Raw genomic sequence first — 25803 nt, 5'->3', positions numbered from 1 at the left:
TTTTTTTTTTCTTTATCAAAGATGACATCATGTTTTGTTCATATATATTGAAAGCACAAATGCTATATATGTATTATTTTTTTGTTGTGATTGTTTTTTTTATTTTTTATTTATTTTTGTATGATTTTTGCGGTCAAGACCCCAGTCATACAAATTGCAGAGCAGAGAGAGCTGTGATTCTCGAGGTGCAAATGATGAGGATAACCGTCCGTGGCTATCACAGTGGTCGTGATCATCATCACCACCATTACCTCGCCCCCTCGGAACTCTGGGAGAGAGAGAGCAACGCGCCGTTTAACGCCATTTAAAAAGAAGTTTGCTTTTCCTCTCATGTTACTGAAGGAACTGCTAGGAGGACTACCGTTGACCCTTGAGCAAACCTCTGTCTCTCTGGACAATTTGAAAAACCCTGCTTTTTAACGTGCATCAATCTTTCACAAGCCAATGACGTTCGAACGCACACTCATTGCAATTAGTGCCGCTTGGAGATTCGTTTGAGACATCTCTTGACTGAGTTGTATTGCTTATAACAGTCCCACTGCCTGGCCAGGGAGGGGGAGGGGATTCTTCCAAGAAGCTTCTGGAACAATCCGATTTGTCCCGTGGATAAACAACCAATCACTCGCACTTACAGTACAGCACCCTGAGCAAATCAGATCGCACGGCCCAACCCCCACACCCATATCTCCACCAATCAGATTCTGACATTACAGTACATTCAGTCCGACCTCCCGACACTCTGACTAGTTTGCGTGAGAGCACATTCACCGTCAAGCAGTGGAAACGACTTTCTCTTTAGTGATAAGTCTCTAGAAAAAACAAGAGGCGGAGTCGACGTGGTCGCTAACCGAGCTGGTGAGGTAACAACAGAGTAGTACTGATCGTTATTAATTAAAACAAAATCAATAACTGTTATTATTGACAACAATAACACCATTAAGCGTGTGGAAGTGTCACGGCAATCCAAAAAATATATATCTAACCAATGCATGACATTTGTAACATGTCTTTAAAGCTAATTTTTCACAGCATAAATTGGAAACTATAGATATTTGTATTTATATGACGAGAGACCACCATTCTTATGTTTGTCACAGCTTTTTCTCTTTTTTGCATAAAATGTTAAGGTCAAATCCTGATTGAAAATGTTTCTTTCATATCGTCTGGATTAATAATAATTCATCTAAAAGAATTTCACAGGCAAGAGTTCAGTTAAGTTGCTGTTCTTTTTTGATTGGTTGGGTGTACAGTACAAGCTCCTGGTTGTCGCGGCAACTCCCCCCTCCCCTAGACAGAGGGTATAGTGGTGCGTATTTTGTAAGGGGTTTGGTGATGACTCCTCCCCTTTAAATTAAGAGGAGGTCACACCTCCCCCCGATGGAAGCCCCGCCCCCTGATGCTATGAACAGTTCTGATTGACGGCTTTTCCTCCATTCATAGCGGGAGTCCCTGAGCTCTTCCTGGAGCGCTGCTTCTCCTCGATCTCATGCATTGACGGCTCCCGGTACATACACACTGCAGAGAGAGGGAGGAGGAGCAGGAGGAGGTGGAGGAGGGGGGAGGAGGAGGAGGGGGAGGAGAGGGGAGGACGAGGAGAGGGGAGGAGGACGAGCAGGGGGGAGGAGGACGAGGAGGGGGGAGGAGAGGGGGGGGGGGGGAGGAGAGGAGGAGGAGGAGGAGGAGGGGGAGAGGGAAGAGGATAGGAGGAGAAGGAGGGGGAGAGGGGAGGAGGAGGAGATGGGAGGTGGAGGAGGAGAAGAGGAGAGGGGAGGAGGAGGAGGAGGAGAGGGGAGGAGGAGAGGGGAGGAGGAAGAGAGGGGAGGAGGACGAGGAGGGGGGAGGAGAGGGGAGGAGGAGAGCGGAGGAGGAGGAGGAGAGGGGAGGAGGAGAGGGGAAGGAGAGGAGAGGAGAGGAGAGGAGAGGAGAGGAGAGGAGAGGAGACGAGAGGTCAGGAGATGAGGAAGTACTCAGAGGTACAAGTAGATGGGGAATATAGAGTAGGGACAGTGGGGATCAGATTGGGGAGATGGATGGGCAGACAGAAACAAGGTCAGGATTAAGGTGAGGTGATTAAGCTGCGGCGTTGAAGATAGCACTACTCGAGTGTTCGGTCACCTCCGCATCTCCCGTCCTGTCCGGGCCGCGCGTTTGTTATCATCAAAAACATCTGAGACACTGCACTCACTCATATGGCACACACAGAGGACATGGGGAGGCATAAACAACCCTTTTAAACAGCCATGTAAATACTGAAGAGGCTTTATCGACGTTGCCGTCAACAGTGTTAATAGTCAGACTATGGTGCAGTCTTAGTCAGTAGCGTTAGTAGTTGTCGTTTGTCGTGAAAATCCTTATTATTATTAATTGTTACCAAGTTAGGAAGTATTAGGTTGAATCCTTATGCTTATCAGTGATCAGTAGTAATCATAGGAGCCAGTTCTGACCTGAACCAAATTTTGTTCATTTTCTAATTGCTTAAAGAAGCATCACCGGTACTTATTATTTGGTGATTCATTCAAAAATAGTTTCAATAACAGGGAACTTTATGTGACATAAATGATTTGGCTTTCAAGAAGGTTTTGTTTGGCCTCAAAAAGCTGTGTGTGTATTTTGTTATTCACTGGTTTAGCAGTTTTCTATTTATTTTTATTTTTTATCAAGAAGCTAGTAGAACTACATTTATATTAGCATTCATTTTGTTTGTATGAGTTCCTTGCGTTCAACACATTTATTTTACCTTTGTATTCATACGTGTCATGAGAATCATTGGACTATATTTGATTATAGGAGCGAGGCGTTCATTTCCTGGCTCATGAATTGAGTTTGGCTGATGCCAAAGTTTGGCTGGCCTGAGTTATGTAAACACTGAACAAGTCAACACATAGTTGGAACAGTACAGTCCTCTTTAGTATCATCCTTAATAGCCAGTATTACCAATAAGTAGTCATAAGTAGCAAGTTCAGTACTCTGAAGTGGTCATTGGTATTCTGTACTTCTCTTTAGTAATCTTTAGTAGCCAGTAGTCCTTTTTAGTAGTCTTTAGTATCCAGTACTAATCTTTTGTAGCCAATAGTAGCCAGTAGTTCTCTTTAGTTGTCATTGGAAGCCAAAAGTTATTTTTGTAGTCTTTGGAAGCCAATGCTAGTATGTAGGTGTTGTTGGCATTCAAAATAAATCGTCGATATCTTAGGTCAGTAGCGTTCAAAAGCTTCTAACTGTACCGTTTGCTTGCCCATGCATTCTCAGTGAATCATCATTCAATCATCAGCCCAGTGAACCAGTGATTGACAATCTTCCCCCATGGGCCTACCGTACCTTCAATGGGCCTACCGTACCTTCAATGGGCCTACCGTACCTTCAATGGGCCTACCGTACCTTCAATGGGCCTACCGTACCTTCAATGGGCCGGGGGACAAAGTGTGAGGAGGGCTTGGTCTTCTTGGCGCGGTTGCCCTTCATGACCTGTCCGTCTTTGGTGAGGCCCAGGAACCAGGCACGGCCCGACTCCTGCTGCCGGTACACTGTGGACGAGTAGATGACGTAGTAGCTCTCAAACACCGACTCCTTGAACTTGCACTCTGGTGTGAACACCTCCTGCAACATGAGGAGGGGAGAGCAGCAGAGGGCATAGTGTGGTGAAGATAAGCCCACACAGACGCACACAAACACACCCAATCACGCCACCCGCACCGACACACGCACTCAAACACAAACGCACACAGAGACGTAAGCCCCAATTACACAGAGATCCCACCATATTGCCGCAAAGATGAACCGGCGTTATGCTGTTATTGCTTTTCGACACAGAACCAGACAGCACAATGCCATCCCTCTCTGTGCTTTTAAAGAGCATGCCGTCGTTAAGGAATCAGACGTGTTACACAACAGTGTCCGGGTCTTGTGTGACATAACGTCTGTATCGTGGCAAAACATTCATGGAAATGACTTGTAATGAACTGACTATGGAAATGCATTTGCTAGCCCTAAATATTTACACCACTCTTCAAGCGCATGAACAACATTTTGTTTACAAAATGTTGACGCCTCACATTGCAGCGGCAGATTTCTTTGCGTGCAATGTGTTTGTGCGATCAGAATTACTTTCCGAGAAGAAAATAAGGAGAAGCAGGGAGCCGCGCACTTAACCCTCCAAACGTCCCGCCCCGTCACAGCATACCACTTCACCGCCAGACACAAACACAGAGAACCGAACACACACAAACACGCGCACACACATGCTTTTCTATAATGAATTGAGCCAATGACCAGGTTGTTTAGAAAGAGTTGAAAGTGGGGCGAGAGGGCCTTTCTCGTTATCTCTGATCGGTCTCCAAGTAGAAAGTGAGAGAGGAGAGCGACAGCACCGGGTGAGAGGGACAGCTTTCACTTCAGTGTTTGTTTTTGTGTTGATGGAAGCAAAGGAGGTGAACTGTTGGCCCGAGATATCCTGTTGCCATAGCAACAGGACAATCCTCTTGGGTAATTTATCTCATTTGAGCAGCCGCGCTGATCCATCCGAGTGGCACATAACTTATAACGAGGACAACACTTTGGAAAAGTACAGAGTTCGTCAATTGTTCTGAAAGTTTCACCGTCCACAGAATCAGAAAACCAAGACACGCACACAGACACACACAGATACACACCTGTTCCTGCTGTGTGCATTCTGATTGGCTGCTGATAGTGTTTGGTTAACACACCTGAAGGTCAACTGACATAGAAGAGGTGTGGGGTGTTTGCTTGTGTGTGTGTTGGTGTGTGTAGTGTGTGTGTGTGTGTGTGTGTGTGTGTGTGTGTGTGTGTGTGTGTGTGTGTGTGTGTGTGTGTGTGTGTGTGTGTGTGTGTGTGTGTGTGTGTGTGTTTTTGTGTGTGTGTGTGAGCATGTGCGAGGGTATATGTTTGATGTGTGTGTGTCTGGAGATGTGTGATGTTGTGCATGAGTGAGAGTGGGTGACACTGAGAGCGATGTAACTTTTTTTATCATACCTTTGTGTGTGTGTGTGTGTGTGTGTGTGTGTGTGTGTGTGTGTGTGTGTGTGTGTGTGTGTGTGTGCATGTGTGTGTGTGTGTGTGTGTGTGTGTGTGTGTGTGTGTGTGTGTGTGTGTGTGTGTGTGTGTGTGTTCGGGGGGGGGTTGTTTGTGCAGGTGTGCGCTTGTGCATGTGAGAAAGAGAACAGTGAAACTATTTGAACCTGTATTTGACAGGTAGACAGGCAGGCAGATTGCATTCCTCTGTCTGGGGGTCTGTGTGTAGTCACGTCTGTGCGCAACAATATCTGTGTGTCTTGGGAGCTATGTGTGTGAACACACTCATGACACTTTCATGAGGAGGGCAGGTCACAGTACCCGTGGGTGTGCTCATTAATAAGCACGGTGTGGCAGGCTGTGTGAAGGACTCGGTGTGGAGGGGGGGGGGGTTGTCTGGACTTTGACAGTGTGGAGGCTGGTCTGCAGGGGTGACCAGGACCTCGGCAGGTAGCTGGCCTTGCTCACACACCGCCACAGCTGCTGTCTCTGTCTCTCTCTCTGTCTGCACCGTGTCTCTCTCTCTCTCTTTGCCCTTCTGTGTGTGTGTGTGTGTGTGTGTGTGTGTGTGTGTGTGTGTGTGTGTGTGTGTGTGTGTGTGTGTGTGTGTGTGTGTGTGTGTGTGTGTGTGTGTGTGCATGTGTGTGTGTGTCTCTCTCTTTTCTCTCTGTCTGCCTGTCTATTTATTCTCTCTCTCTTACTGTCTTTCTCTAACTCTCTCTGTGGGTCACCATGCCCCCTGTCGGAATTTGTGTGTGTGCGTGTGTGTGTGTGTGTGTGTGTGTGTGTGTGTGTGTGTGTGTGTGTGTGTGTGTTTGTGTGTGTGTGTGTGTGTGTGTGTGTGTGTGTGTGTGTGTGTGAGTGTGTGTGTGTGTGTGTGTGTGTGTGTGTGTGTGTGTGTGTGTGTGTTGTGCACGTGTGTCCCTGCACGCTTGTGCTAACCTTTCGTTGTATTTATGAAGAGGTGTGTACTTCATTGACCTGAAGGTTCCTCTGTGTGTACCGAGCCCAGATTTAATCATTCATACACACGATAGACACACAAACACACACACACACACAATCCCACAAGGACTTGTATGTGAGTGTGTTTGTGCATGTGTGTGAGGGTGGGTGTGTGCGTGTAGAGGCTAGAGGGTAGGGCTGTGGTCCTGCAGAGACGGAGGGGAGGAACATATAAGCGACTTTGGAGACTTTGACAAAGTGCCTTGTTTGGCTGATGACTGAGCGGGCCTGGGCCCTCCAGAGACAGGGTCGGAGTGACTTGTGATTCATGAACCGCCCTTAATGGACCACGCCTGCAACATAGGAACACACACACGCACACACACACACACACACACACACACACACACACACACACACACAAACACACACACGCACACACACACACACACAAACACACACACGCACACACACACACATGGGACATGATGGAGATACATATAGGGGAGGAGACGCAGTCCGACCCAAACACGCACGTGCAGAGATCACGCTAGTATGCATGAGGGCAGGCAGGGCGGTGTGCACAACAGGGGAATACGTAATGAGGCGGACCCCTGTCTGCCAACCCAACGCTGGGGGAGGCGGCGTGGGCCCATCTTTCAGAGGTAACGGGATGTACTTAGCCACGGTAAACAGATTAAAAGGGAGAGGATTTGTATTCCTCAGCGATCTGAAGGAGAAAGGCAAATATAGGAGTGGGGGCCCCGGGGAGCGCTGGGGGGCTGTGGTGAGGAGCTCCCGGAGGGGACGGGCGACATAGAGAGAGACTAGGGGGCAGAGAGAGAGAGAGAGAGAGAGAGAGAGAGAGAGAGAGGGAGGGAGAGAGAGAGAGAGAGAGAGAGAGAGAGAGAGAGAGAGAGAGAGAGAGAGAGGGAGAGAGAGAGAGAGAGGGAGAGAGAGAGAGAGAGAGAGAGAGAGAGAGAGAGAGATAGACTGTTTGGGAGGGAACCTTCGCTGGTTCCTTGCCAACGTGTTTGACGTCATCCATCATCCGTCATCCATTTTGCAAACAAAAGCCCAGCATTGAACCGGCGGACGAACCTGAAACGAGGCTACAAGGAGGTGGTGTGGAGGTGGGCCGCGGATCGTTAGTGCCGCTAATGATTAAAGAACGGCTTCCTGCTGAGTCAGGCTAGAGGAACACGGCTGGTGGAGGCCCTGGAGGCCGGGGCCCGCTGACTTCAAATGACACAATGATACACAGCCTGGTGGTGTGTGTGTGTGTGAGTGTGTGTGTTTGTGTTTGTGTGTGTGTGTGTGTGTCTGTGTTTGTGCATGTGTCTGTATGTGTGTTTGTGAGCATATGTGTGCGTGTGCATGTCTGTGTGTGCGTGGGTGTTTGTGTGTGTGTGTGTGTGTTTTTTTTGTGTGTGCGTGTGCATGTCTGTGTGTGAGTGCGTGCGTGCGTGCGTGCATGTTGGACTAGTACATTGAAATTGGAGGCGGTGTATGGTTTCAGGCTTATGAAGCAAAACAAATAAAAACAACACCCCCCCCCCAGAAAAGCAACAGAGCAAACAGTGGGAATCCCTATCAGTTGGTGTACTCTCTGCATGGCTTCCTGGTAGAGCTCCATCACAGCCTGTTGTCAATATTGGGTCCAATCTTCTAGTGTTTGGAAACGTCCCCCCCAGACACCCGCACACTGTAGGAGCCTTCATTAGGATTCTGGAGGAGGTCTAGACCCCGGCTCAGACAGCTCCTGTCTGAACTACAAAACTCTTCTTTCCCCTCTCTCTCTCTCTCTCTCTCTCTCTCTCTCTCTCTCTCTCTCTCTCTCTCTCTCTCTCTCGCTCTCTCTCTCTCTCTCTCGCTCTCGCTCTCGCTCTCGCTCTCGCTCTCGCTCTCTCTCTCTCTTTCAATCCCACTCCCGCTTTCTCATTCTGTCGTTTTCTCTCTGTTGATCCCTTGGTCCCCTTTCTATTTTGCAAACACGGCGTCACGTACAGACGCACACACACACATGCATAGACACACAACCACACACACACATACAGAAAGCACAAACCCACACACACAGTTGGCACACCCCAAAAGCATTTTAAATCCATCCTCTAGTAATTTACAGCCTTCCCGCCTGTCCTCTTTCTTGCGCTCCTCCCCTCTCCACACCTCCTATCGCTGGCTCTGAGGGCTCCTACTGCACCACTCGTTACACTCTAGCAGTGACATCAGAAAGATGCAGCAAAATGAGTGCATGATTGAAAGGGAGAAACCAGGGCCATGGGGTTCTAGGGACAATGTAAAACCACGGGTTTGCATCTTGTGGGTGTGTGTGTTTGGCAAAGTATATGTGTGTGTGTGTGTGTGTGTGTGTGTGTGTGTGTGTGTGTGTGTGTGTGTGTGTGTGTGTGTGTGTGTGTGTGTGTGTGTGTGTGTGTGTGTGTGTGTGTGTGTGTGTGTGTGAGAGACGCGGTGTGTTTTTGTGTATGTACACTAAAACTTGCTTCTGAAGGTGTGTGTGTGACTCTAAGGACACGTTGCCAAGTAACATGCCGTTGTAAGCAGCTGTGTGAGTGTGTGTGTGTGTGTTTGTGTGTGTGTGTTGGTTTGTGTGTTGGTTTGTGTGTATTTATGCGTGTGACACAGTGTGTGTTTTTGTGTATGCATGTGTGTGTATGCGTGTGTGCCCATGTGTGTTTGTGGCAATCTTGTGTAACATGCCCTGTCGATTTTTTCGATTCTAGTGTTTTGTGCCCCAAAGTGGAGAAAGAGAACGAGAGAGAAAGAGAAAGTGACCGACCTAGAGAGAGAGAGAGAGAGAGAGACACAGAGAGAAAGAAAGAGAGAGACAGCGAAAGACACAGAGAGACACAACAGTGGTTACTGCTGTGCTGTAAACTAGGTCACGGTTAGACGAGTGTTATAAATAATGGAGAAGAAGACTTCAGTAGAAGCTGAGCCCCCCCACGCATTCCCTCTCCAAACCCATCGCTGATCCGTTATCATCCCGCTGGTTCGTGACTGGAGAGACACGAACCACTCTGCAACACCGGCACGGAAAAACTTCAAAACGTTTTACTCTGTGTTTGGGATTTAAGTGAGGAACTCAATCTGCAGCGAGGGCGCAACATTTACTCAACTTGTTTTGTAGTCCTTTCTCCTGCTTTATCGTTAGATAATGTACAAAGTCCACTATTTTGTAACTGTCGAAGCGTACATCAAAGTGAAATTTAATCCCCGAAGGAAACAAAATCATATCTCCAGATTTATGTTTTCACTCAAAAAAGGTTATGTTTAATAATGCATTCAGGATAAAGCACCCTGCCTGCATGAGTTACAAACAAACACGAGAGAGCTTGTTCCTAGAGTCTATAAGCTCTGTGAGGTGGAAGGGAAGGATATCCCTCAGTAATGACCTCTCATGGGACACAGACAGCGAGAGAGAGAGAGATGGAGATGTGAGAGCACCAGACCGGCTGCAGAACAAGCGGTGAGATCATGACATTGTTAGAAGAGGTATTACAGGACAACTGCCACATCGAGAACCACCACATGGTCAAACCTTCACACGGACATTATGCAAAAAGGACTTGCTAAAAAAAGAACAGAACTGTATGTGGACAACCTCCCCAAGGCCGACATCAACATAAAGCTGCAAATATAAGTACCGTATAAGCAAGATCAGTAGAGGAGATAAAACCATTATGATGACGTAGGGCAAAAATAAAGTATGTTTTCCCTCTTTACCGTCAACTATAGGCTAAGGATAAACTAAATATCAAAGGAACCTGTTTAATGTCTCTACAAGGTCGGTAAGCCAACACCCCACCCCCCTCCCATCCCTGCAAACCCGTCCCACCGCCCACACGTGGCGTGCCAGAAAGGGCTTGCTAATTTCCCATGGTGCACCTCTGAGAACCCTAAGCTGAGCGCACCCTGCCTGGTTTTAATTAAAGTGGCCCGTTACTGTGGAAACGTCACAGTAACGAAATGTGTATTTGACAGTCCCTCATCCATCTTACTGTCTCACTCATGCTGACTGTTTGTAATCAATGTTTCCCGGTCCTGCCTGTCGATACGATGATCCGGAACAGGGGTTCTCCCCTGGTGGGTGGAGAACTCTGAGTGGGTCGCAGAGCATTAATCCAGACATTCATCTCTAGAAGGAAACCCACAAATGAACTAATGTGTCAAGGTAAGTTCATGCAACAATGGCTGAATCTTTCATTTAGTTAAGCCCCAAGTGTTACAGCTTTTGGTATATGCATAAAGGTATTGTTGTTTACTTCACTAATTATCAATAGATATTGTATTTATTTCTGCTTATTTATTTTACTATTTATATTTTCAAGAGATCTTCTCTAATCTAAGGCCTGTATGGAAATGACGTGGACGAGGAAGATGATGAGGATGTTGATGATGATGATGATGATGATGATGATGATGATGATGATGATGATGATGATGATGATGATGATGATAATGACGCTAATTACAATAATTGGGTAAATAGTCAGTCAGGCCACAAACAATAGATAATCCGACCAGTTAAACATAACCATAGCAGTGGTGTTTGTCACTGACCGGGAGCAGTGCCCAGCTATAAACCAATGGACCAATCCAACATGGCACAACTCATTTTGGTTTTATTGACTGAGCCAGACCTATAAATACAATTAAAAACAGTCCTATACATTATGCCGTGTGCTTAAGTGTGTCAGGATGCTATGCAACACAACACAAGACACACCTAGCACTTCCTACACCCACAAATGTGATTCAGCTTGGTCGATTAAAATAATTATACTTTAATGAGAGAGAACTGGGTGGTGGAGAGTTATTCTCTCCCTGTACAGAACGGTATAGAAATATAAAGTAGATTCACTTTGCCTTTGGTGAAGTACGACTCTGTTGACTTGGAAAGCTCATCAGCGCTGCACTCATTCCAGTTTATTTCCAATATCTTGTTGTGCTTTCGGTGGGGGGATCTGGCTCTTCTGAGAGATTGTTTCAACACGGTTATTTAAATCGTAGCTCGCCTTTCAAGCTTGAACGTCTCCCGATTCGCAAGCAAATAATTTGCTCTGACATGTTTGACGACGGTCGTGTCGCAGTCTTACACCGAGACCAGCTTTGATAACTCGCAGCACTATGAATAATTCTAATTTCTATTTTAAGAGAGACAGCTCGTTTGACAATAAGTGTTATGGGTTTTGGTTGATTTGTAGCTTCATTGAAGCCCGCCCCAATAGCTGGCTTGGGATCATTATGTCACTAGTGCAGCTCCCTGCTGTCAAATCCTTATGCGAAATGTGGATTTTTTTCAGTCCTGTATTACTTGTGTAAAAGCGTGACTTGTCTGTAACTGGATTAGGGATCCTGAGGCTTGAGGTTGCATAACCTCCCCACTGAGTCTGTTTCTATGATCCCTGTTTCATCACCGTCATCATATCTCTCTCTTCCTCTCTTTCTCTCCGTCTCCCACTATCTCTCTCTCTCTCTCTCTCTCTCTCTCTCTCTCTCTCTCTCTCTCTCTCTCTCTCTCTCTCTCTCTCTCTCTCTCTCTCTCTCTCCCCCTCTTTCTGCTGAATACCTCTCCCCCTCTTGCATTGCATCACATTAATGTAAACCAGTTCCAGGTTCTGCAGCTGCAGGCCTTTTTATGTGCTTGTCATTATGGCGGGCAGCATTATATATCCTATCTCAGGAGCCCACGTGCTCCCTCCACCCAGCCCCTAGCCGCCCGGCTCTGCCTTCTGGAGGCCATTATCCTAAGAGACACCACACGGATGAGGATTGGCGTCTTCAAATGGACCATCATTTACCCATACGTATTTGCAGATTCAACAAAGCATGGCTAAAAAAGAACTGTGAAATGATCTTAAAGGAACAAATGACATTCCTTCAAACTTCCGGCGTTTCCTGTTTTACTCGGAGGTATCTGTCATGTTTGAGGAAATGAGATACAGAGTAAAGGGGAGAGTTCACATTACATAATATAGACTGATTGAATGTAATATAATTGAATCAGGAGTGGTATCTGCTTATAATGTGGACAAAAAAAGTCCCCTGTAGCTCTTTTGTGCTGAACGTGGACATGAGGATTTGTTTCAATAGCATGAGCGCTTAGCTTTGGTGTCAAATCCAAACAAGTTAATGCTGGGGAGAGAACAATGGGGTGGGCGATTATTGCTGCGTTCAGAACTGCAGACCATCATCATCATCCTCCTCATCATCCTCATCATCGTCACAAACACAGCACACTTTGTGTTCAGAGACAAGAGGGTGTTCGTAATATTGCAGTGGTTGTTAGTTATCAGAGGGGAACATTAAGAGAGAACGGAAATATATATAATTTTAAATGTATATTAACATTTTCACCCTGAGACACACCTATACTGATAGTCTTATTAACACATAGACGCACACATGTCATGCAAATACACACAGACATTTACACGCAAACACACACATTTTATGAAGCCAACTCACCGATCTGTAGAGCATGCCTTCCCCGTTCATGCCGATGTAGAACCCACTCTTCAGCCCCTGAATGGCCACGACTCTCAGACCCACAGGGATGAGGTTAAACAGGGCTGCAGTTGGCGAGAGACAGTGATAGAGCATGAGGGAAGGAGAGAGAGAGAGAGAGACCGTGATGGATAATGAAAGAGGGAGAGAGAAAGAGACAGTGATAGAGCATGAGGGAAGGAGAGAGATAGAGACCGTGATGGAGAATGAGAGAGGGAGAGAGAGAGAGATAGACAGTGATAGAGCATGAGGGAGGGAGAGAGATAGAGAGTGTGATGGAGAATAAGGGAGGGAGAGAGAGAGAGATAGACAGTGATAGAGCATGAGGGAATGAGAGAGATAGAGAGTGGGATGGAGAATGAGAGGGGGAGAAAGAGAGAGACAGTGATACAAAATGAGGGAGGGAGAGAGAGAGACGGTGATGGAGAATGAGGCAGGGGGAGAAAGACAGTGATAGAGAATGAGAGAGGGAGAGGCAGAGAGGGAGACAGCGATAGAGCATGAGGGAGGAAGAGAGAGACCGTGATGGAGAATGAGAGTGGGAGATCAGGAGAAAGTAAGACAGTGATTAAGAATGAGAGAGGGAGGGAGAGACAGTGATGGATAATGAGGGAGGAAGAGAGAGAAAGAGAGACAGGGATTAAGAATGAGAGAGGGAAAGAGAGACAGTGTTTGAGAATGAGATACAGAGAGAGGCAGTGATGGTTAATGAGAGAGAGAGAGTGCGAGAGAGAGAGAGAGAGAGAGATGAAGAGATTAATAGTGATGGAGAAGGAAAGCGGGATAGAGAGAGTGGGGAAGAGTGAGACCCCCGGGTCAGTCAGGAGAACTTGCGGTCAAAACCATATACCAGACAGAGGGGAAGTGCACATAGCAACAGAGAGTTACAAGAAGCAGATAAGACATTCATTTCAACTACAGTTTTTGCAAAACCACCATCAGTCTGATATGTGTGTCTCGGGTGTCAGTGAATCGATAGAATGCGGGAGTCAGCGGTTGGGTGACTGCGCCGTCACGAGGTAACACCCCGTTCTCTTCATTACGGGGTGACAAGGCGGGCCGACAGAACTGATAGTGCCGCCGCTGTGGGAACACCGGCCCCTTCGGTGGTGGATGAGGACGGAGCGCGGGGGACAGGGGCTTCAGATCTCAGTCTCTCACAGACATCGGTGAGGGGGTGAGAAAGCAAGGGGGTCAGATACAGGGTTCAAAGGGCCAATTCGATTCTTAAGCAATGAATATCGACGTGGCGCTTTGGCATGTTGAGGGCTGTAAATCTGGCCCCTGGTGAGCGGAGTGGAGTGGAGCTCTGAGTGCGTTGCTTCTACCGCAGATCTTCTTATGTAGCATTGAGGCAGGGGACAGTGAGTTCAATGGTGCTCTATTAATACCTTTTATTTGGTTCTTTTGTTCTTCTTCTTCCCAGCCCACCCGACCCCCTGCCCTTATTGTTGTCTTTTATGTACATGAGGACGTTACCGCCATCTCTCATTCTGTTATCAATTAATGAGAGTCTGTTCTGTCATCGATCAGTCTGTGCTCGTCCAGCTAAGACTCTCTTGCTCTCTCTCTGCCTCTCGCCCGGTGGATTTCTCCGTCTCTTCAGCGAGTCCACAAGGCAATTTGTACTGCGGCAGCTGGAAAAATAAATCGGTGTCGACCTTATGACAACAACAACAACAACAGCAGCAGCAGCAGCAACAACATCACCGCCAGAGAGAAAAATCATCTTTATTGATGAAGCCCGCTGAGCTCACCAGTCAAGCGGACAACAAAGAACAGCGTGGCGTAATGGCCACTCTGGGTGAGTCGCAGTCAAACAGAAACATAATGCACTGCACGACTCTGTGCAGGGGGAGATTGAAGCCCTTCACAGTTCCCAGTCAATGCACTGAAGACAGGGGACCCGAGCCGTCAGCTAGGTCACCCCGCAAACGTCCGGACCTTTCAATGGTGCGGCTCCAGCCGTTCATCAACTTGAGGAGGAGGAGCCGTGAGCAGAACAGGAGAAAAGTCGTCGTTAAGCTGATGAATATTCAGAGGGAAGAGGGCGAGTCCTTCATAATAATTCAAGTCTATTGCCCAGAACTTGCCTCCACAGCCCCCTTACGTGGACGGAGCTAAGAGATTCTATTTTGTCAGACGAATGGTGTTAAACCGCATCAAATCCCCCCTCAACACCAATTACTTCAAAGGAGCGCTAATCGGCTTGGAGGAATTCTTGAAGGTAAAGCAGGGCTGCTTGATGTGGGATATATGTGGCCTGATTAGCCGTTTTATCCCTTGCAGGAGGCTTTAGCCTGGAAAGAAAAACGGTGGCATTCTGCAAATGCCAAAGGCACCTCTCAGCCAGGTCGCAGAGATGGCTCCACGTGTGGGATGTGTTCACCATGTGTTTGTGTCCCAATTGTCTCTCCTTCTCCTTCAGGGTAAAGGACAAGGTTCCTGCAATCGGGGATTCTAGTTATTAAGTAAATGGTGGGAATGAAGTGAGTGAGTGAGCCTAATTTCTCGCCATCAAACATTGAGTCATAAATGGAGCGTGAACTTCCCCTGGCCGGGCAGTCTTCCGGTATGTACCATGGATTTATTTTCTTCCAACGGCTTCAATATTGTGCAGGTGATTACTGCAGGGGATCAACCGACGGACCAGAATTAAATTATGGGCTGCTGACTCAAAATTGTACACGGATGTTAATTAATATAATGGTGTTCCATCAAGTCTGCCTTTGATTAACTGCCAATCGTGCCAGGTACCCATGTAGAGCATTAAATCTACGACTGTGTATGTGTTGCAGCTGAGCTGTTCCAAGGGACATTCTGTTCCAGTGCATTGTTAAAAAACGTGTACCCGTGTCATTTAATCAGCATTATATCTATACATAGATTATGCATCTATTTATAACACTTGGAGCATTACAACTGCATGGTTCAAAGTGTATTTTTATTGTCTTTTCATGTAATGCTTGCTCGGCACAGGTTGTCTGGTGAACGTAGCGTGTGGAATCGGTGTAAACAGAGGAACTAAATAACCTAAGGTTTAAAGCGAGGAAAGGTCTCACCTAGTATGCAGACAGTACAGTGGCCCCCGGCCCGCCCCCCCCCGTTACCACGACTCGGAGCTCAACGATCCTGTCACATGCTTTCAGGACGGGACGGTGGGGGGACAGGGAGGGGCGGGGTTCATCTATTATTCTGATCACCGCACAGCACAGCGATCAATAGGCGAGGGGGCCGGGCTTGAATACTAAGCCTCCACCGTCTCAGTCCAGGGTCTTTCTCCTCGTTCTTCAACGGTTCTTCTTCCCCGGTCAACGTCTCCAACGGCTCTCGGCTCACTCCGTCGGATCGTTCCATTTTCTAACTTTGGCTCTTTTCTCTGTTCTGTGTTCTTTTTTACATCCTCCCACTGGATCTCTTGTTATCTAGCTCTCTAGGTACCCTCCCCCCCCCTCTCCTCTCCCTTTCAGGATGGGGCATCAGATACAGAGAATAATTCATTGGGTAAGAGGAGATGGGGATATTTTTAGTGACTTTAGGCTGAATTATTCACTGTGTTTCTTGGGCCTGTGGCGAGTGCTTAGCAAGAGGGATTGCCTGGAGTTAAGGAAACCCAAAGTTACAAGGAAAGTACTTCCTCGCGACCACAAAAGGAAGAACCACCAAAAAGCTTTCCGTATACCTTGTCTCATTAATAAGATGTTGGCTCAATAATCTAAAGTCTGATATCAAACTAGCAAATCTTGGTGCACAGAACTTTTCACAGCAAGCGTGTCGCCGGAGACAGGTTGTGTTAGCGGGTAATTGGCCACGAACAATAAACACTGGGCCAGCAGCGCTCTGTGTGTTAAGGTGTGTGTGTTTGCCGACAGGAAGAAACACACTTTTTAAAAAGCGTTCATGAGACCCTCCGCTCGTGTGAAGTCCGGTAGAATATCTCCGTGACCAAAGAGGACACAAGGCCCCACTCAGTGCTGGGTGCCCCGCCCAGCCTCTGAGCCCTCTCCCCCCCCCAGGAGCTCTGCTATAACATCTGCTGGAACCCAGATAAACCAGGAAGACCATCTCACACACCTCACACTTTATATCGGGGACTATTAGTTCCTTTTCGTTTTCACACTCCGTGTGTGAATGGTACCGACTCCAAGTTCTTCCCGATTTCTTTCACCTTTCTGATCCTTCTTAGTTTCACTCACATTTACGTCTCCCAAGATGCTATGTCAACAATGTCACCCTCCCAGCATGTGCTAATCCACCTCCTGTGGCCTGCCAAAGTCCTTCTTCTGCCCCCTCGACGGCACAATGCTTCTTTCAAGACGGACAGAAGGTCGAGATGTCCCTTCCTTTTTTTCCCTAGGTTTCATTCAGCTTGGCGTGTCTCCAAGGTGGAAGAAGCAGGAGGTGGGGGGGGTGCAGGAGGTGGGGAGGCTTGGTCATTACTCCCTGGGGGCTCTGTAGTCCTCTAGCCCACATCTGTTTCTAGAACGTAGTCACTCTGTTGGGTCAGCGAGTCGGAGACACAACATATTCTGCACTCTGCACATCTTTTAACGCCTCATAACGTTGAGCTTGATGGCTTTTTTTTTAATTGATCGTTTTTTTATTGATTGTTTATTTCTTACTAACAAGTGTGGTAAACCTATAAAACATGCATGGTTGAACACAGAGAGGTGTTATAGTAATAATACTAATTATTATTATAAAAACAATAATAATCATCATCATCACCCTCATCATCATCATCCTTATCATCATAATAATTATAAAATATAGAATCCTGAATATTTATGAATAAAGATTACATTGAAAATGGATTGTGTAGCACTTTCCAGAATGGTCTTTAACCATTCTCATTATCGACTTGAAAATGGTACCTTGTAAACCCGCAGCATGTAAAATGGGGTCATGTGTTATATAACCAAGTGAGTCATTGCTGTTCAATATTGCATGCTGGGAGTTGTATTTTTCATAACGTGCTCCAGCCTACTCACTGCTGTCGCTGTTCTCGTCTTTGCTGCCGTCGATGGTTCCATCTGGCTGCATCTGCAGGTAGAACCCCTGCTGGCTGAACAGCCGTGTCACGATGCCTTTCAGCTGTGGCTCTGAAACACCACACACACAAACACGCAGACACATACACACATACACACACGCAGACACACACACGCAGACACACACACATACACACACACACACACACACATGTTCGCAGACACAAACACACATATGCACAAACAAGCGCACAGACAGACAAATGAGTACACACACACACACACACACACACACACACACACACACACACACACACACACACACACACACACACACACACACACACACACACACACACACACACACACACACACACACACACACACACACACACACACACACACCGGCCATTGGCCAAGCCACAGCCCCACCCCAACAAAGACCATATCAGAAATATATTCTTATAGTATGAGAGAAAAAAAATCATTTTTATATTGGCCTTAAAATATTCGTATACATCTGTCTTCATGTATTCCACCTTTATGCCTTACCTGGTCTCACACGCACACACAACTGTTTCAAAGAAACCAATCATAAGAAAATAAATTGTCACACACCGTCAGAGGGATAAGCATTTTATTTCAAACCAAAGAAACAGGAAACAAGTCCTGCCAGGTATACAAATATTAACCGGCAGTGTGCCATGAATCACCTCTGCCCATGTCATGTTGCCAGCAGTGATGTTGTGAATGCTTTGTTGATAGTCAGGAAAATATTGAGACACTATTTTTTTTTCCTCACAGGCCCAAAAAATGCTCTGTCGGATATGGACTCTTGACTCTTGATAAGTGCTCTGTGTCAAATCTAAATCAATTGGATTTCTGTTGCTTTGCCAGCTCTACAGTTCTATTAATAAGTGCTACATTTGTTGGACAGATTTGTCTGCTTTCACCTACAACAAATTATTCTCAATCCAATTAATCTATAGCTCTTTGGGCCGACAAAACCGTGAGCCGGTACATTTATAACCTGATGCTACGTTTCCAGTGGGTGCTTCACCAAAGTCAGCGTTTGACCATGAGCAGACCGAACCAAAGTGTGCATCATTATTTCTCTGGTAACCCTGAGCTGACCTCCAACATGGAGGCCTGGCGTCAGGCCAGAGGGCCGGGAGATGAACTTAACACCTCAGGAACCGCTGATGGAAACCACCACTTAGATCTTGGCAACCGGAGCCGGCAAGCCCAAGGCCTTCCACCAGAAAGGTTTGATGGGCGAAAAGAAATATGGAAACTATTTGTGAATAAGGTTTAGGTTATTTGGAGCAGAGAATAGTAATCTCCTGGGCCATCGCTGTGGCTTTTTTCATTTTATCTTTCTAAGATGTGCTTTTAAAAGTGTGAACAGTGATCGAGGTCGGCCCGATTGATTTGTTGACTTTGCACTTAAATGCTTATAATGGGGATGATTGGATTTTGTGAGTTGAACAGGGATGTTTTTTTACAGAATCTTTCGCCAATATTTGGCATTTCTTAAATAACAATTGCATCAGGTACATGTTCCAGGGTGAAATACAGCTCCTAAGAGTGATGGATGGATAGCTTTCTCACACCTCTTGTCTTTGGAGCATATGGCTATCAGGCTGCAATTCACCTGCTGCTGCTGAGCCATCAATTCCTATAGGACAGGCCCCTGTATCATGCATCAATGGCAAGGATATGTGTGTGTGTGTGTGTGTGTGTGTGTGTGTGTGTGTGTGTGTGTGTGTGTGTGTGTGTGTGTGTGTGTGTGTGTGTGTGTGTGTGTGTGTGTGTGTGTGGGTGTGTGTGTGTGTCTGTGTGTGTGTGTGTGTGTGTGTGTGTGTGTGTGTGTGCGCGTGCGTGTGATTGTGTGTGTGTGTGCGTGTGTGTGTGTGTGTGTGTGTGTGTGTGTGTGTGTGTGTGTGTGTGTGTGTGTGTGTGTGTGTGTGTGCATGCGTATGTGTGTGTGTGCGTGCGTGTGATTGTGTGTGTGTGTGTGTGTGGGGGGGGGAAGGGGGTTTAGTCATGTGCTTGATAACACATAAACACGCAAACACACACACACTGTGTGCGTGTGTTCAAACACATGCCTGAACACAACCCCCACACAAACACACCCTTGTCAGTGATGCATGATAGAGGGGGCTTTAGTGTGTGTGTGCGTGTGTGTGTGTGTGTGTGTGGTTGTGTGTGTGAACGTGTTTGTATGGTACTTTTAATGTTGTGTATATATTTTTAAGCACATTTAGTGTGAAACTCTTACCATTACTCATTATTTCCAACCGTGTCTTTGCTTGACCAACATGGCTTCTATTGGCACCTCACAGACACACATATGTGTTGCGTGATGGACAAAGTCTGAAAACATGACTTCATACTTTTCGACTTGACGCATCGGGACATACACAGTGAGATACACTGACGAATGGCGTTATGACCGTGAAATGTTAAATGGTCACCTCCACGGATATAGAGTCAACACAACGAAAACACACACAATGTCAAAACACAGCAATATAGAGACCCTCAAGGACACATTAAGAGACAGAGATGCCCCACTAGGACCCTGCTGGAGCAGAGGTGGGAGGGAGGAGACGACTGGACACCAACTGACGGAGAGAACGATGAGAAAACTGAATGGAGAGCCAAGAGGAGAAGCAACGGATGTAAAATAAGTGGCAACCCTTCCTCTTACAGTCCCCTCATTACTAAGTATTTACCAGCTAAATGTATGGTCAATTCAATTCATATCATTGGGTAATTACCATCGTAAATAACTAGATAAATACAGAGAAACTACATCTGAAATATTGAGAAAGACCTCAACCATTACCCATCGCAACTAATTCTTAGAAACACCTCCTCTAGGCTATCCATCATGGATGTTACAATTATTGTTATCCAATGTTTGCGGATAATTGTGTGTCTACTGAGTCTAATACATTACACTTTCATAAATGGTTATTGTTCATCGCTCTACCCATTTATTTAGGGTTTATTAGATGAACCATAGAAACCGTGTACTATGGAAGTTGAAGCATAACATCAATACTTGCAACCTCCACAGCAATAGTTTTCCTCCATTGTCAGGGTACAGCCTTTTACAGACAGGGTACTTTCTTATGTACGTTGCTGAAGATGTTTTGACAATTTATTCAGTAGGTAAGGTGGAACCGAACTGTAAAATGAGGCATTGTTTATTTTGTAAAAGTCTGTGTTTATTCACTGGAAAAGGATAGATCCAGTTAATGGTAAGTGCTTTTACAGTAGAGTTTCAGCTTACTTCCTGAGTCAATTCTCATGTCTTGGAAAGGCATGTTTATGCCATGGGAAAGGAATAACCAGTAACAAGGGACCTGGTGAGAGCCTGTCAATAACACGGACAGAAACAAGGCTTCCTTTAAAAGTATAGTACCGATTTCAGAACGTACCCCTTTTTTTAAAAAGATCAACCATGACACTGGAGGAAAACTTCCTGTGAGGGATGTGACCAAGTAGCCTATTGATGTATTTCTTCATCTCAAATAAAAACGAGTCTGTAGTTTCTACAGTAAATCGAATAAACCCTTTAAGAATAAGTGGAGCCATGAACAACACATTTTTGAGACATTTATTGTATTTTAATTATTGTAAGACCATCCTAATTTCTAGATACATAATTGAACTTGGACAGTTCACCCAACATAAACCTTTGATAGGTAATAGAGGAGGTGTCTCTAAGAATTAGTTGCCTACTTTCCAAGGAAGTATGCAACTATATCTGACACATTACCCAGTCAAAACGATTACCGCTACACGTTACTTAGTTGAGTTCATGGATAAAAGACGTACTTCTGCAGTATTTCAGAAGTACGTTCTCTGTTATAACCTATATATTTACAGTGGTAATTACCAAATAATTGTATATAATTATAATAAAAATGTATATACATTTTCATATAATTTTCCATATCTTTAACTGGTAAATATGAAGTTATTAGGGGGCTTTAAATGGCAGGATTTCCAGAGAAGCAAGAGGCAAGTGAGGTAAATAAGGATAGCTGTTAGCTACAAGGAAATTGAAAGGAAATAAGAAATCGAATCAAAATTGAAAGTAAGCAAACCATCCAAAATGACACACGCAGACAACCCTTCAAATACACACACACTCACACACACGCACACGCACAAACACACACACACACACACACACACACACACACACACACTGACGTGCATGCACCAGCACACAATCCAAAAAGAAGAATAAAAATAAAGCGAAGTATGAGTGGAAAGGGAGAGGGTTTGTCGCTGGTCAGAGGGTGGGCAGGCACCCCAGCAGACTCCCCAAAACTTCATCATCATCATTATCAAGCGTCTATCCATCCCTCCCCCCCCCCCCCCCCCCCCCCCCCCCCCCCCCCGCCCCTGGCCGAGAGAAGCATTGACATGGGTGTTGGGATGGAGTGTGGGACGAAGAAGAGGAGAGGGAAAAGGAGGAGGAGAAGGAGAAGGAGGAGGAGGAAGTGGAGGAGGAGGAGAAGGAGAACGAGGAGGACGAGGAGGTGGAGGAGGAGGAACACACCACACACGTATGGAAGCTGAGCTACTGACCTAGCCTGCAGCCCTTACGGGACACCTGTGGAGGTTTGGAGGGTGCATCTTACGCGGAAGGGGACAAAAGGGGAAAAACAACAATCTTTTAACAGACACAATGCATTGTTCGATGCCCAGTGCATCGGCTTTCTTCATATGCACATATAAAGTGAATCAGGTAATATATATGTGAGGAAAACCATGATGAATCACAGGATACATAGAACCTGTATGTCTTTGAGGGTCTCTGCCTGTTGTCGGCTTGTATTAAGAATGCGTGCCCCCGCCCCCCCCAAACCCCCCCCCCCCAAAAAAAAAAAAGATCTACACGTATGCTTCGGGCCTTGTGTGTTTTACAGCCTGTATGTTTGTCTGTAGGTGTATATTGCTGCCTGCCTCTCTTTGCCCCATAACTGGTGAGAACTGGTCAGAGCTGGTACCCTGGTGCCTTGCTGTCTTTTCCCTGAGCTGGTCTGTCTGTGAGGCTGCACAGCGACCTGCAGGCACTCTGCAGGATCTCTTTCTCTCACTCTCTCTGCCTTTCTCTCTCTCTCTCTCGCTCTCACTCTCTCGCTCTCTGCCTGTCTCTTACGCTCTCTCCCTCAATTTATCTCTCCCTCTCTCTCTCTCTCTCTCTCTCTCTCTCTCTCTCTCTCTCTCTCTCTCTCCCTCTCTCTCTCTCTCTCTCTCTCTCTCTCTCTCTCTCTCTCTCTCTCTCTCTCTCTCTCCCTCTCTCTCTCCCTCTCTCTCTCTCTCTCTCTCTCTCTCTCTCTCTCTCCCTCTCTCTCTCTCTCTCTCTCTCTCTCTCTCTCTCTCTCTCTCTCTCTCTCTCTCTCTCCCCCTCTCTCTCTCTCTCTCTGACTGCTTTACATTGCTTCTGCCTCTCTCGCTGTGTCTGTCTGTTTGTCTTCCTCTCTGTCTGTTCCTTCCATGTCTATCAATCTGTCCGTCCTTTCCTTGGTCTGTCTGTGCGTCTGTCTCTCTCTCCCTATCTGTGTACAGTGCACCGGTCTGTCTCTGTCCGTTCGTCATATGTCCAGCTGTCTGTCCGTCTGTCCGGCTGTTTGTATGCTGGGCTCGGTGGGGGGATAGCTGCTCGTCGCGGTACCCAGGATGTCAGGATCGTCTGGATAAGGGGGGGGGGGGGGGGGGGGGGAGGGCGGGGGGATCGGGGCGGGGGGGGGGGGGGGGGGTCTGATTTGTGGGACTCGCTCTGGGCTCCTCTGTGCTCAAGGAGCCGAGGGGAGAGAGCGCTGTAGCGTCGGACGACGCGCGCCCCCCAAACCTGTGCCCATCAATTCACCCGGAGAAGCTTTTAATCACCGAAGCTACCTCCCTTTACTGCAGTAAAACTCCCAGCCCCCCCCCCCCCCCCCCCCCCCACCGCAATAAACATTTACCATTTAAACATTTCATCTTAAAAGAGCTTTGGTGCACTGCAGTGCAACTTAACTCGCCTCCAAGAAGCAATCTGTATGAATATCGAGTTAGACGGTATAAAGCAGCCTCAGTCAGGCTATTGAACAGGGGGGGCAGTGTGTGTGGAGGCAGGGGGGGCTCAAAACAGAGGCAGTTGAGATAGCCTCTTTAAGATTAAATAGCCTCATCCATTGACTCAGGTGTGAATGCATGCATTCATGGGGTTACAATGCATACAAGTCTCCAAAAATATTAACATTAACAAAGTGCAGCGTTATGGTGTATCCTACATGGTATTTTCCCCACAGCTATAGGCTGATGATGTTATGTGGGATGCAGGGCGATTGGGGGGGGGGGGCTGTTATTTCCCGCGTTGGAGGTTTGACAGACAGCTTGAGCTCATGGAACAGGTGGCTTTTTTCATCGCATTCTCCGCGGTGAAAAATACAAAAATAAACGAAAAGATCTTCCAGGTCCAATTCAAACGCAAGCCCCTGACTGAAGAGGACGGGGGGTTAAGGGGTTGATAGAGGGGTTCAGCAACTCAGTGGACTCTCACATTCACACAAACACACACACACACACACACACACACACGCACGCACGCACGCACGCACGCACGCACGCACGCACACACACACACACACACACACACACACACACACACACACACACACACACACACACACACACACACACACACACACACACACACACACACACACACACACACACACGGGGGGGAAATCCAAATCCAAAGTACAGCACTGACCTGTTCTTTTCCGCTGCGCGGGTCGTTTCTTCCCGCTGCAGAAGCGGACCTTGCTGAACACCCCTAAAAAATGCCTCTCGCATATGGAGCGCGGGTCTTTGCTCGGGCTGGGGCGACGTTTAGAGGTTGACACCCGATCGCTGTTCGATTCCCGTGCTGCGCGCCTCTGGCGAATCAGGGAGCTGGCGATCGCAGCCATCTCCCCGGCGGGCGGGCCGGACCGAGCCTAGGATGGAGGACCCGTCTGCCGTCGGTCGGATGTCGGTCCGGTTGGAGGTTCTTCGTTGAGATTTATTTTATTTTAATTTTTTATAAAAAATATATCCGATTTGAAATTATCGAGGTTGTGTTATAAAGGGGCCAGCGTCTGTTAACCAAATGTCATTATGGTAGCTCCTCGTGTTTAGAGACCGTCCTCCCGAGTCCCGAGCATAATGACGCTCCGGTCAGCATCCTCTTCTGTTCGGGAGAGAGCGAGCCGGACCTCCACCAGGTAGTCACCACGCCGAGAGTTCTTACAGCTGTGGTACCCCCCTCCCCCCACCCCGCACACAAGCTTCAAATCACCGTCGATTGATTTCACATCAAACATATATATGGGATACCACCACCCGATCGGCCGGAACGTGGGCCATGGCGACGCACCACAGAGGGAACGCGCCCCGCGGGAGTGTGTCCGCGCCGCGGTGGGTCTCAGGTAGTTCAGGTGAGCGGCGCCGCGTCTTGTCACGCACCACTCGTCACTCCTTCGCGTCCTACAGATCCTCTGTTGCGGGCCACCATCCGGTGCTCTGTTTCAAAACCAGTAGCGATTTTATTGCTGCGATGGGTGTTCATGGACGAGGAACTTTTCACTTTCTTGCAACCGTTCCCACGGATCGGTCCACCAGACGGCCGACCGCAGGCTGCGACTCACCGGCCAGCGTTTAGAGCAGCGGAGCAGTTACTCGCCAGCTGCTCCTTCAAAATGCAGGTTCCCTCCAAAATGCAGGCGAGAAAACCATCTCGGGTAGGAGCAAATTGCTAAATTGTGTGTGCAGCACACACTAATCAAACACTCTTCACCCGACGAGCGCGCTCCGAGATGATGATGTCAGGTGTTATCCAAGACAGCGTGTGAATGAGCTTTGTTGTAATCTTGCTCTATCCCGCTACGATTCCCCACCCTCCCTTCTCTCCCTCTCTCTCTTTCTCTCTCTCTCTCTCTCTCTCTCTCTCTCTCTCTCTCTCTCTCTCTCTCTCTCTCTCTCTCTCTCTCTCTCTCTCTCTCTCTCTCTCTCTCTCTCTCTCTCTCTCTCTCTTTTCTCTCCCTTACTCTCTCTTAGCTTTTCTCTCTTAACCCCTCCTCCCGCTTTTTCCCTGCATACTCTCTCTTCCCATCTCTCTCACACCCTCTCTCTCTCTCTCTCTCTCTCTCTCTCTCTCTCTCTCTCTCTCTCTCTCTCTCTCTCTCTTCTCTCCCTTACTCTCTCTTAGCTTTTCTCTCTTAACCCCTCCTCCCGCTTTTTCCCTGCATACTCT

General features: G+C 47.2%; 1 protein-coding gene across 3 annotated transcripts in view; it reads right to left on the bottom strand.

The window, feature by feature from the left end:
* fgf12a (fibroblast growth factor 12a) overlaps positions 1-25803 on the bottom strand; it is a 32659-nt gene continuing 6856 nt past the window's right edge. The window contains exons 1-6 of one of the 3 annotated variants that reach the window (XM_030362933.1): positions 24283-25461; positions 22110-22157; positions 17496-17606; positions 12466-12569; positions 3396-3594; positions 1-1515 (exon numbers count right to left, since the gene is read on the bottom strand). In XM_030362933.1, coding sequence (XP_030218793.1) covers positions 1400-1515; positions 3396-3594; positions 12466-12569; positions 17496-17606; positions 22110-22157; positions 24283-24481 — 777 coding nt within the window. In that variant the 5' untranslated portion in view covers positions 24482-25461 and the 3' untranslated portion in view covers positions 1-1399. Of the gene's footprint in view, positions 1516-3395; positions 3595-12465; positions 12570-17495; positions 17607-22109; positions 22158-24282; positions 25462-25803 lie in introns of those variants that run through there. The other 2 variants (XM_030362934.1, XM_030362935.1) reach the window with 2 other exon arrangements.

The sequence above is a fragment of the Gadus morhua genome, chromosome 8, assembly GCF_902167405.1.
Source record: "Gadus morhua chromosome 8, gadMor3.0, whole genome shotgun sequence".
Taxonomy (NCBI): Eukaryota; Metazoa; Chordata; class Actinopteri; order Gadiformes; family Gadidae; genus Gadus; species Gadus morhua.
The sequence above is the reverse complement of the archived record's forward strand: the minus strand, read 5'-3'. Positions and strand labels throughout refer to the sequence as shown.